General features: G+C 39.4%; 1 protein-coding gene across 9 annotated transcripts in view; it reads left to right on the top strand.

The window, feature by feature from the left end:
- HEPH (hephaestin) overlaps positions 1 to 13,328 on the top strand; it is a 143,291-nt gene that overhangs the window by 126,615 nt on the left and 3,348 nt on the right. For 7 of the 9 annotated variants that reach the window (XM_061136809.1, XM_061136808.1, XM_061136807.1 and 4 more), the window contains 5 exons: positions 3,482 to 3,588; positions 5,469 to 5,694; positions 8,118 to 8,257; positions 9,575 to 9,737; positions 12,879 to 12,923. In XM_061136809.1, the coding sequence (XP_060992792.1) occupies positions 3,482 to 3,588; positions 5,469 to 5,694; positions 8,118 to 8,257; positions 9,575 to 9,737; positions 12,879 to 12,923 (681 nt within the window). The remainder of the gene's footprint in view (positions 1 to 3,481; positions 3,589 to 5,468; positions 5,695 to 8,117; positions 8,258 to 9,574; positions 9,738 to 12,878; positions 12,924 to 13,328) is intronic. The other 2 variants (XM_061136816.1, XM_061136815.1) reach the window with 1 other exon arrangement.

Genomic DNA, 13,328 nt, shown 5'->3' with positions numbered 1-13,328 from the left:
CTGTGAACAATGCCAGAATTCTTGGCTTCCAGAGGAGAGAAATTTGATCCGGGGCCAGTGATAAGGCTTGATTGCTCAGAGCTTTTTGTGTAATAAAGTTTTATTAAAGTATAAAATAGATAGAGAAAGCTTCTGACATAGACATCAGAAAGGGACAGAGAGTGCCCCCTTGCTAGTTTTTACCAAGGAGTTATATACCTGTTAACAAGCTTCTAATTAGAGAAAGGAAACACCTCAAAACTGAGAGAGTTGCACCAGGCCCCTCACCCACAACATGCTCTTTGAGATAGCCTTGGCACAAGATGAGTCATCCTGGGCCATAAAACCATTGACGTGAATCTTGAAAAAAGGCAGATTTCCAAGCAAATACCTAGCTCATTAACATAGCCTAAGGAAGACATTTCCATGAGAAAAAGTCATTGGTTAGCTCAAGGTTTGAGATAAAGTTAAGTTCAGGTGGTACCAGGTGTCATCATGACAACACAGAATTTGAAAAGAAAAAAGAAAAAAAAAAAGTCTGTCACTTGCAGTTTTATTTCCTCCTGCTGCTTGGGGACGTCTTCCCTCCCTTCCATGGCTATTAACACTCTCACTACTTGGGTCTTTCTGTTCACTTTTTCCCCCATGGGGCAGAATTATGACTGAGAGCACTCCTCTTGACACTATGTCCAACATGTGGGTTCACATGTAGCTGTGTCTGTGATGCACAGAAATAGCTTTGGCTCCAGAATTATGTGGGCCACTCACTGCTGCAGTAGTGGTGGTATCTCAGCAGAGGATCATCTCCTGTTGGGGGAGAAGATGTAAGCGGCAGCTATTCTGGTGGAAGTGGAGCAGCAGTGGCTCCTTCTGAGTAGGGGAGCCAGAGTAGAGTTGGATCCTTTTGCAAGGCTGCGTGGCAGCAGATCCTTGTGTAAGAGTATTAGTGCAACAATGGCTCCTTCCCTGGGAGAACACAGAGGTGAAGTGTCTGTTGGGAAAGGGTGCTTCAGCAGCTCATTTTTGAGGAGTTAGGTGTTGATAGATCCTTTTGGGGGGAGCTAAGTGGCAGTGTCTCTTTGGTTGGGGAGTTGAAGCAGTTCTTTCGTGGGGTCATAAGGAACAGTTGGGGCTTCTTCTGGCATAATGCAGAGCAGCACTGACTTCTTCTGGCAAAGGCAGCATTGATGGCTCTTTGTCAAATGGACGGGGAAGGAGGGTTGCAGTTCTTTATGGATATGGGAAGGCAAGGAGTAGCAGTAGCTTCTTTTCAGGAGGATGCAGTGGTGATGGCTTCTTCTAGGAGAGTGGAGCAGTAACAATTCCTTCTCTGGTGTGACATATCAGTAGTTACTCCTTGTGGAGCTGGAGGTGGGACAACTAAAGCTTCTTGGAGTAAGGACCAATTGGCTGTGGCTCCTTGGGTTGGGGGGCAAGGCAGTGGCTCTCTCTTGGGAGGAAGGAAGGGGAAGCTTTTCTTGAGGTTGAGGTGATGGCTGTTCCTTCATAGAGTGCAGAGAAGCTACAGCTTCTTGAGTTGTGGCAGAATGTTGGTGGTTCCTTCTTGTAGAGGTGTCATAGAGGTGTGGACTCCAAGTTCAGTTGAAAGGTGAGTGTAAAGAAAGACAGTCTGGTAGTGAGGGCTGCTGGCATTCTCCTGCTGTCTCTTTCAGCCATGGGGGTTATCTCTTGATTCCTAGCTGTGCCAGATTGGAGTGATGTGGGTAAGATACTTCTTACATTTACTTATTTGCCTACCTTCAATTATTTTGCTGCACTGGGTTCTTACACATTCTTTGTGTTGTGGAACTCTCTCAGAGCTATTACATTGATCTATAGTTGCCTATTCCTTGTTTTGGTGGTTATTGTAGGGAGAAGTGAGTATTGGGATCTCCTTAGTCTGCTATCTTCCTGACATCACTTGTGAATAATCTGATTTGTATAAAACATTCAGAATAATAAAACTATTGAGACATAAAGTAGATTAGTGGTTGTCCAGAGCTTGGGTGTGAGATGGATTAGAGAATGAGGCTAAGGAGTGCAGGGACGTTTTTAATGGTAATAATATTCCTAAAACTGACTGTGATGATGATTGCAAAATTTTATGGATATACTAAAAATCATTGATTTGTACTCTTTACATGTGTGAATTTTTTGGTTTGAAAATACCTCAATAAAGATGTTATAGGAGTGCACGTGTCTCTTTCAGATCTGGTTTCCTCAGTGTGTATGCCCAGAAGTGGGATTGCTGGGTCATATGGCAGTTCTATTTCCAGTTTTTTAAGAAATCTCCACACTGTTTTCCATAGCGGCTGTACTAGTTTGCATTCCCACTAACAGTGTAAGAGGGTTCCCTTTTCTCCACACCCTCTCCAGCATTTATCGCTTGTAGACTTTTGGATAGCAATTAATATGGTATCAGTTGGAAGATGGATTGAAGAGAGTCAGAGTTGGAGACAGAGAAACAAGTTAGGAAGTTTTGTATGAGTCCAGTCTTTAAGCATCTAAACTGGAGTGAAAATATCAGGAATTGGAAGGAAGAGGATATGGTTATAAAATATAATGTAGAGGTTCAATCAGTAAGACTTGTCATTTAGTTAGATTTTAAATGCATGAGAGTGGGTAAAGTAAACTCAAAGTAAACTCAATTTTTGAATCTGGGTAATTAGGAAAATTTTTATGTCATCACTAAATACTGGGAGTACAGACTGAGTAATAGCATTTTTTTTTCCAAAGGAGGAAGGTGAATTCATAACAATTTTAGTTTTTTATGTGTTGTCAGGTCAACTTTCAAAAGACATCCAGTAACTTTGATTTACAAAATTATGTTAACTTCATATATGCAGCATTGTGATTCAGTGTTTTGCATATTATTCTCCATTGTATGGTATTATTAGATAATTATGATTCCTTGTGCTATACAGTATATTGTTGTAGCTCACCTATTTTATACATGGTAGTTCATTTCTGTTAATCCCATTAAATACATAAATAAAAAATTCCAATATATGATTGAAAGTTTTGGATTACAGCTTAATGACAAGAAAGATCTGGCTAACTATTTGAGTCATCAGTACACAGAAATTAAAACTGACATCAGAAAGATGGCTGAAAGCTTCCATGGGGAGCATATGGAAAAATAGGAGAAGAGGACTAGAGACAGAACCTTGAACAACTGCATTTAGGAAGCATCAGCAGGAAAAGGAGATCAGAACAGAGTTAAAGAAGGAAGGGCATGATAAACAGGGAGAACAGTAGCAGAGCTGCCTTACTAGAAGATTGGACCTGGATCTTTAAAGACAAGGACAGTAAAAGAGAAGCTGAGGGTATCCCAGGAGGGGGAAAAATAAAGTCACAAAAATAAAATGAATACTGGTATTGAAATGATGGAGAAATATCTTGAAGGTACTGGGACTCACCTGCCACAGTCTTTTAGGGATACCTGGGAACTGGGAGACATTTCTGACCTGGTCCAACTGGAGATTTCTGTTATCCTTTCTAGGTGAGGTTCTCACTTACCAATGGAACATTCCAGAGAGATCTGGCCCTGGTCTCAATGATTCTGCTTGTGTTTCTTGGATCTACTATTCTGCAGTGGATCCCATCAAGGTAAAGACAATATTGGCTTCTTGGAGATGTCTCAGAAATGGGCAGACTGCATAGCAAAAAGAAGCTATTAAACAGATGTGGTAAAGAGCCTAGTACTGAAGTCCAGGGACTGGAGGAAATTCCTCAAATCCCGAGCTTATTTTAATAGGTAGAAGGAGAGATAAAATGATTAGGTAGCACCCATGTTTGTTCTGAGGATTTTCTTCCTTGTTTCTTCTTCTTGGATAGCATAAGGCAGTATGTTATGACTTTAGGAACTTAGAATTGGTTGTCAAGAGGTTGGGTTTCTAGCCCAAATTTGGTTCTGTCTTATCTTTGGATTGATTTTGGGCAAGTCATTCTGTCTCATTCATTTCTCATCTGGAAAAAGCTAATCTGTGTAGCCACCCATCAACAACCAGATGTCAGTAATCACTTATTGAGAGCCTACTACATTTTAGGCATTTTACCTGGCTCTTTTGAGGATAAAAATAAAAGATTCTCTTTATTTATTCTCTATTTATTTTTTATCATCAAAAGAGCCAGGTAAAATGTCTAAAGTGTAGTAGGCTCTCAATAAGTGATTACTGACATCTGGCTCAACAGATGAATGGATAAGGAAGCTGTGGTACATATACACCATGGAATATTACTCAGCTGTTAAAAAGAATTCATTTGAATCAGTTCTGATGAGATGGATGAAACTGGAGCCCATTATATAGAGTGAAGTAAGCCAGAAAGATAAAGAACATTACAGCATACTAACATATATATATGGAATTTAGAAAGATGGTAATGATAACCCTATATGCAAAACAGAAAAAGAGACACAGATGTACAGAACAGACTTTTGAACTCTGTGGGAGAAGGCAAGGGTGGGATGTTTCCAGAGAACAGCATCGAAACATGTATATTATGTATAGTGAAACAGATCACCAGCCCAGGTTGGATGCATGAGACAAGTCCTCGGGCCTGGTGCACTGGGAAGACCCAGAGGAATCGGGTGGAGAGGGAGGTAGGAGCGGGGATCGGGATGGGGAATACATGTAACTCCATGGCTGATTCATGTCAATGTATGACAAAACCCACTTCAATATTGTAAAGTAATTAGCCTCCAACTAATAAAATAAATGAAAAAAAATTTAAAAAAATAAATAAATAAAAATAAAAGATTCAGTTCCCATCTTAAAAGAGTGTGATCTATAATAGCTGTGGGGAACAGATGAATATAAACATAATATTAGCATTGAATATATAAAATATAAGTAAAATATATAATAAAGCTAGGTCTCTCCTGCATGGCAAGCCGATGCTTTACCGACTGAGCTACACGGGAAGCCATATATACATATATATACACATATACACATATATATATATATATATATACACACACACACACACACATTTTAAACATAGCATAGTGTTAGCAACTACTTAAAACTATTCAATAGGAAGTGCTATGGGAGTCTGATTCATTCTGTTTGGAGGAGAGAATGAAAGGGAAACTAGAGAAGGCAATGCGATGATAAGTAGAAGTACTCTGAGCTTTAAAAATGGAATAGTAGTATAACATAAGATAAGGGATATGGTGGAGGAGTGGGCATTACAATGAAGAAGAAACAACCTGAGAAAAGGCACTGGGTTGTGAAAGTGATTGGTGGGTTTGGAGATCAATGAATATTCCAGCAGAGATAAATCATAGGTGAGATAGCATATCTTACCTGTGCCCCAAGGTGGTTGTGAGGATGGATTCAGATAATATAGTTGAGCCTCTTATAAATACAAGGCATTATGATAAAGCACTGAGGACACAGTGGGCTTGGATGTCAGCCTATCTCCCTGTAGAGCACCTATTGCCCAGGAACAACTCCATCTGTTCATTCCTTTCCCATCCTCAGGACATGTACAGTGGCCTGGTGGGACCCTTGGCCATCTGCCGAAAAGGCATCCTGGAGCCCTACGGAGGACGACGTGACATGGACCGAGAATTTGCCCTGTTATTCTTGATTTTTGATGAGAACAAGTCTTGGTATCTGGAGGAGAATGTGAAAACTTATGGGTCCCAGGATCCAGGCCGTGTTAACCTGCAGGATGAGACTTTCTTGGAGAGCAATAAAATGCATGGTCTGTAGAAAGAAACATATCCTATTTCCAAAGAAATTCTTACTGGTTTCATGGAGATATTTTTGATAGGCCCATCACAACCTAAGGGAACATAATCTCTGAAAGGTTAGGAAGGTGGAATGGGGACACATTAGAAGAAATGTCTAGTACTACAGTATTATCTATAATGTGGTTCAAGTTAGATTAGGTGCTCAGAAAGCAGGAAGTTGACTCTATAAAGTTGCTGTGGTAACATGAACACATTTTAACCTGTTAGAGAGTGCAAGGCAGACATTTATGACCCTTAATGTACCTGGTGCCCTGGCTTATTAGGGCCTCTCTATTTAAAAATTCTGAATTTAGTTTCTTGATATTATCTTATTTCCTTGCCACTCTGAATCTGAGATATGTTTTCTCAGTGGATTCTAATATAGATAAATGAAGGGCAGCTTGTCTTTTAATCTATTTTTGAAACAATGGTTATATTTACAGATGGAAGGATTGGAGAGAGAGCCTCAAAGAGCAGCACACTGGGTTATATTACAAATAAGAACTTTTTTGATGCTCAAATGGATTTTGGAGGGAAATTGTGCACCCAAACCTTCCTTTGTTCTACAGATTTGTGTATCTTTAAAAAATAGAGAAAATCTCAACTAAGAGGAAGAGTTTAAGTGCAGGAGAATGTAGTAGTGTAATGTTTCTTTGATTTGAGGGTAAATTGCAGCTTTGATAGTGACTTTACTGGAACTCAAAAGTAGTCTCTCATTGTCACACAAATTATGGCTATGTCCCCTCAATGGAAATATGAGTGATTCACATTGGATCTGATGATTCACAGACTTTACAGAATGACTTTTTAGCTCCTTTCAAATCTGAGAAATAAATTGCCCAAAGCCAAATGGAATGAGGATACAGATCTTGCTAGTGTAGGGTTTGGCTAATGCTCATTTCCATCCGGTATTTAAGTGTTTATTCATCCAACTCTTCAGGTATCAGTCTACCTCTCTATGAAGTATTTACTGAATACTCTCTGAGTGTGGGCATTAGAGATAAAAAAGTAATGTTGGAGTCTGAGGGAAAATAAATAAGACCCTTACTTCCCTTCTAGATTTCTGAACTAATTGAGAAAGAGACATAGATGCTTAATTAAGATCAAATGTGAACTTACTGAGAAAGCTAGTTGCAAACTGAATTTAGTTTTGCAGCAAAATGGGCCTCCTAATACTCCACCAACAATGGACAGATTTTCAGTCCTGTTATTGACATAGAGGAAAAAAAAAAAAAAAAAACAGCCCTCCTTCTTTACAGGGGCAAAATTTTCCCCATGATGGAATAACAAATCCGTTTGCACCACTTCCTGTGGTCTGATCTAAGAGAGAGAAGATTCAAAATGGGGCTGAGTTGAGTATATTTAGTTCCTTTCTCAAATAAAAAATTTGACTAGAGTAAATAGACAGGCTATAAATGTTCCTTCCATTATTTCCTCTCTTGGATGAAGAGTATAAATTATCTTCCCTCTATGACAATATTAAAAGTGGACAAGTGTATCCTGGGTACACTCTTGAAAGTGTGAATGAACACAGTGCTGAATGGTTTATTATCTTTAGAGCATGAGATGTGTCCTGGGAAAAAGCAGATTGGGAGTCCCATGCATTAACATAATTATTAATTCCAAGAATGTGACAAGTATTTTTTAACATATATTGTAGGATCAGGTGTCTGCTTGGTGTTCTGAATAATACAAGTACAGTATTATAGTATATACATTTATTTCCTGCTTACTAAAAACCTTCAACCTATTTGGGGATATGAAATTCCACAAATTAAAAGATAGATGCATGTAGAAGGCAGTTTCTAGTGAGTTCCAAAGAGTGATACAGATAGTACTGGAGGAGTTTAGATGTGGAAGGGGATGCAGCAAATGAGGGGTACTAAGAGGAAAAAGGTCAGGAAACTATTGTTAGGAGAATTGAAAGTGTGACTGGGCTTTGAAAAAATCAGTAAAAGGAAGAATTTTTGAGAGGGAAGATCAGAAACATGAGCAAGAACACAAAGGACATGAATAAGGGACCAAAATAGGGGATGGTTAAGAAATTACCCTAATTGAAATATGTTAGATAGTGTTAGACACATCTGGGAAAGCTTGGGACTATATTTTGAAGGACCTTGTTGGTCTAAGGAGTCATGGACTTGATCTTTTGGGCGGGGCGGGGGGGGCACCTATTAAGGTATTTTAAGCAGCAGAATGACATGGTCATACTAGTTATTAGAGAGACCACTCTTATAGTACCAATGTGGGAGATAGATTAGAGAGGGAAAAATGGAATAGAAAAGAGAGAAACTAGGAGGATACTGCTGTCATCAGAGATGATAGAGATTATCTTTATGGTAGTGGCAGTGTAAGTCGAAATGAAATATACAAAATACTTTTTCTTCTCTTACAGCCATTAATGGAAAGCTGTATGCCAACCTCATGGGCCTTACAATGTACCAAGGAGAACGAGTGGCCTGGTACATGATGGCAATGGGACAAGATATTGACCTACACACTGTCCATTTCCATGCAGAAAGTTTTCTCTACCAGGTGAGCTGGAAAGAGGGCTGAGTCCCTCAGGGGTGATTATAGGAGTGATTTGATATCCATTAAAAAAGAAGAGAAAAGCAAGAAACAAGATAATAATCAGTTAAAAGAGGAAAGGTATTGTACATGGAGTATTGAGCAGAGAAATCTAGTTTGGGTTTGTATCCCAAGGTCAGTCATTGTCCTCCAAGCCTTATCTTTCCCCTTTGATATAGAAGAAACAAGTGGCTCATTTATGGGATAAGAAGACCGAAGGAATAAATGTTATCGGATCTCAGTCAGGGGCTTGAGGCCCGGTGAGCAGTCATCCTAAGAGCAAGAATTTTAAGAGAAGTGCGTCACGATCTCTGAAAGTCCTTAATCCATTCCTGAACTTCAATTCAGGAACTACATTGGACAACATGTGGGTTTTGAAGATTTTGTCTTAGGAAAAGGGGTTAGAGTTGTAGGCATTAACGAGCGGACTTGCTGACAAAGGTCCATATAGTCAAAACTATGGTTTTTCCAGTAGTCATGTATGGATGTGAGAGTTGGACCATAAAGAAGGCTGAACACTGAAAAATGATGCTTTCAATCTGTGGTGCTGGAGAAAACTCTTGAGAGTCCCTTGGGCAGTAAGGAGATCAAACCAGTTAATCCTTAAGGAAATCAACCCTGAATATTCATTGGAAGGACTGATACTGAAGCTGAAGCTCCAATACTTTGGCCACCTGATGTGAAGAGCTGACACATTGGAAAAAACCCTGATGCTGGGAAAGATTGAGGGCAGGAGGAGAGGGGAGCAACAGAGAATGAGATGGTTGGATGGCATCACTGACTCAATGAACATGAGTTTGAGCAACTCTGGGAGATAGTGAAGTACAGGGAAGCCTGGCATGCTGAAGTCAGTGGGGTCTCAAATAGTTGGACACAACTTAGTGACTGAATAACATAAAAGATTTAGAAATGATGATAAAGGTGGTGGCATGGAAGATAAAGCAAACTGAGTTTTATTTCTAAAGGATATACGTGGATCTTTCCTAGGGGTCAAGGCTTAAACCTGCTAAAATGTATGGCTATGCTAGTTTTTAGTCCCCTAATGAGAGCTGGAATGGATTTTACTTTGGGTCACTTTTAAAAAAGTAAGAAGAGAGAATCTCCTCTGTTGAGTCAGTTTGTGTGGGTTGATTCATAGAGAAGATGGATAAGGTAGAATCTTTTAGCTGCTCTCTTGGAGTCCTATTTACCTAATGTGGATACTGAAGCCTTATACTTTCTATAAACTCTGAGATGATTGCATATCCTTCACTTTTTCTCTCCCACCACCAATCTCTTTTGCAGAGTGGAGAGAGCTACCGGGCAGATGTAGTGGATTTGTTTCCAGGGACCTTTGAGGTTGTGGAGATGGTGGCCAGCAACCCTGGGACATGGCTGCTTCACTGTCATGTTACTGACCATGTCCATGCTGGCATGGAGACCATCTTTACGGTCTTGTCCCAAAGAGGTAAAGCCTAACTATGCCATCTTCTAGTGCTGTATCTAGTCTGTAAGAACCAGAAAAATCCCAAGAAGTCTTTTGCATCTGTCTTCTGATCCCAATAAGTACCAGGTTTTAAAACAGAACAGACCCCCTAGGTGTTCTCTCAACCTTGTTGCTCCTCTGCTCATGCTCCTCCTAATTTCTTCAACAGCTATTGAGCTCACATGAATTGACTCAGCCTGAAACTGACTGGGCTCTATGCATTGATGTTTAGTATAGATTTGCTTCCTTTTAACACATTTAATTTGTATATAAACTTATTACTTTAGAATTTATTAGGTACTAGCTAGTTCAAGGAATGTTGTTAATGAGTTATTTTTTTTTTTTCTAAAAGAAGAAATATAATTCCAACAGCTACCCCTTGATTTGTTTTGTGGAGATTGTCAAAGGCTGAAAAGAGATAATTAGCCTTCAATTACAACTAATCCCAGACAGATGCTACCAAGGGTGGTAAAAAGTTTTCCTGTATTTGTTACATAGAGAAGTAATAGCCAGGGTAGTTTCTTTACCAATCTTTATTCATCACCAAGAACATAGAAGAGTAGGTTGTGTTGAATTTTGTGTCTTTGGGCCATTAAAGGATTGAGTCTCACTTCTTATGCCTCTTAACCTGAATCCAGTACTCATCATTATTCCCCTCCCAAGAGGCCCAATAGAAACTCTTAGGGCCCACAGAAATTCAGGGAGGTTTTATTTATTTATTTATGTTTTTTATTTAAAGTCACACTGTTTTGAAAACTGGTAATATTGAGAGGGGCTTCCCTGATAGCTCAGTTGGTAAAGAATCTGCCTACAATGCAGGAGACCGTGGTTCGATTCCTGGGTCTGGAAGATCCCCTGGATAAGGGATAGGCTACCCACTCCAGTATTCTTGGGCTTCCCTTGTGGCTCAGCTGGTAATGCGGGAGACCTTGATTTTATTCCTGGGTTGGGAAGATCCCCTGGAGAAGGGAAAGGCTACCCACTCCAGTATTCTGGCTTGGAGAATTCCATGGACTGTATAGTCCATGGGGCCGCAAAGAGTCGGACATGACTGAGCGACTTTCACTTTCACTTCACTTATTATTGAGGTAGGTATTCTGGGATTCCTTGCCACTGACATTCTATCAGCATGAATAGAAAGTGGGAAAATGTCTTTAGACATTCGAATAGGACTATCCAACCATGGTAGAAAATACAACTCTGCCATTTAACCCCAGGAAAGAAGACAAATGATTGTACATTATCATTTCTTATATCTTTGGAAAACTTTGTTCTCTGGTAACATACTGCTAGAATGTGTCTTCTAGCTACTGCTGTAGTACTACTACCTACCTCACAGACAAGCACATATAATTCTTTAGTGTGTTCTGTCAGTCCTTAGAACCAAAGTCAAGTGGTGAGTTGTTGTATCATCAAGATCCTATAGATCCAGAGAAATAGACTGTCTCCACGTGTAATGGCAGGTCATCTCAAATATGGACCATTTACTAGATAAGACACTGCATCAATACATGTCATCAAGAACTTCCATAAACAAGACTAGCTCATATCTCTTTTTAATAATGAGCCAGTCGATAATTTTACCTATTTGCCTTTTGCTTGTTTGACACCCTATAGTCTAATGTGATATTGTTCCAGTTGCATATAAGCTAACCAGGTCAACCAGAGAGAAGAGCTGAAGGCAGATAGGGAATAAAAGACTGATTGTTGGAAAAAGCTTCCTGTGGAAGAAGCAGGTGATGAAAGCCAAAGCTACAATATAAGATTAGAGTGGAGTAAGGTCATTTTTCTACTAAAAGGAGAGAGGAAAGGATCAATGTGTAGGTTTGGGTGAGAGGCTTGACAGAAAGTTAGACTATTTCTGTCTGATGGGCTGTGTTTCATCTGTAATGAAGTGAAAGACAGATGGGAGGGTAAGGGATTTGAGAAAAGTGGACAAAGATTTGAAATAACCACTCTTGGAAGTGGGGGCAAAAGTTACTCTGAGTGGTGGAAGATAAGTTAATTACTGCCAATCAGCTTCAAAGACTTAAATTTGTACCCAAAGAATACTTACTTATACTTAAATAAAGAGAATACTTATATTTACAATTGTATGATGTTTCTCCACCAGCATTCAGGATATATATAAAAGAAAATATAGTTACTGGGGCTTCAGCAAATGATTATAATGGTCCAGGTAAGTTAGTAGTTGAAGTGATAAACAATGGAGTGGTTGACCAGGAATGGAAGGAAAAACAGGATGAAGCTGGTGAGTTGGGAAAAAAATTAAACTGTCCAAGAGCTAGAGCTCTTCATGAGAGGATAAAATAACAGGTTAAATGGAGTAAGTAGCATTAGAACATAGAATAGCAGAGCATTGTTAGACATTTGAGATGAAGCAGTTCTGCATAATTAGGGCAATTTGACCAGAGTTAGAGTATACTCGAAATTTGTTGGAGTTAAGAGGTCAAAAAACTGTGAGACTTGAGTGTTAGATAGGTCAATATCCGCAGCGGGAATTGAGGACAATAAAGACTGAGCCACATACCAAAGACTTCCATGAATGAAGAGAACTGCTAGGTAGCAGTGATAAGAAGTGGTTATGGTTTTTTTCTAGCCAAATAATGAGCCTCAAAAGACATGTATATTTGCAAAAAGGGGATGAATAATAAGTAATCTCAAGATAGTATTGAGAGGATGCAAAGGAAATATTGTCCTCAGAGAAGAGTTCAGCCCCTGTAAAGCAAGAAGAGGAAGAAATAGTCAGAGAGATTTAATATGTAGGGAGGGATGGGTTTGACCAAGAGTAGGGGCTTCCTGAAGGAAAGCTGGAAAAGTGTGGCAAAAATAACAATAATGAAGATAAAGTGCCAGTAAATATGTAAATATTGGTAGAGTGGTGATTTACCTTTTGGACTTCCAAGCCTATACACTTGTTCATATTTGTATCAACGTTAAAAAATCAAATCCACATACCAATACTGACTTTGACTACAAGCTAGTTAATTCCAGTCACCTCCATTTTGCTTACTATATCACAGAGAGTTCCCTCCAGTCAATGCTAACCTCCTATAACAAGTCTGTGAATAGCTAGGAAGAATAATAGGACTAACCTCTTTTTTTTTTTTTTTTTCCCTCCAGAACACTTAAGCACTACCACCACCATCCCTGAAGAGATTGGAAAAGGTAGGGAGAATGACACACAGATTGAGTACTTATATATGTCGTGCATTCAGGGAAAGGTGCAGTGCCTCTAGAAAATGGGTTTCACATGATTGAAATGCTAACAGGAAGAACCTTGAGATTTATTTAAGACTTCAGATGCAAGAAATCTAAGGTTAAGCTTCCAGTTAAGCTTCTCTCAGCAGATTTATTCTCTGACCCCCATGCCCAACCACTTTAACTGAGGAAAATGGCCTCATCTCCAGTTGAAGGCTGCTATCTTAGCCTCTCACCCAATGTGTGAGGGGGAAGAAAAGTCAAGGTCTTGCTGAGTTGTGCATAAAGGAGCTATAGAACAGATATGAATTCCCCACAAGAACAGTGTGAAACTAAGACAAATACTATTCAATCTATGGAATACTAAATAGT

The sequence above is a fragment of the Dama dama genome, chromosome X (assembly GCF_033118175.1).
Source record: "Dama dama isolate Ldn47 chromosome X, ASM3311817v1, whole genome shotgun sequence".
In the NCBI taxonomy this organism is placed as follows: Eukaryota; Metazoa; Chordata; class Mammalia; order Artiodactyla; family Cervidae; genus Dama; species Dama dama.
Note: the sequence above shows the minus strand (reverse complement) of the source record. Positions and strands in the feature narration are given on the sequence as shown.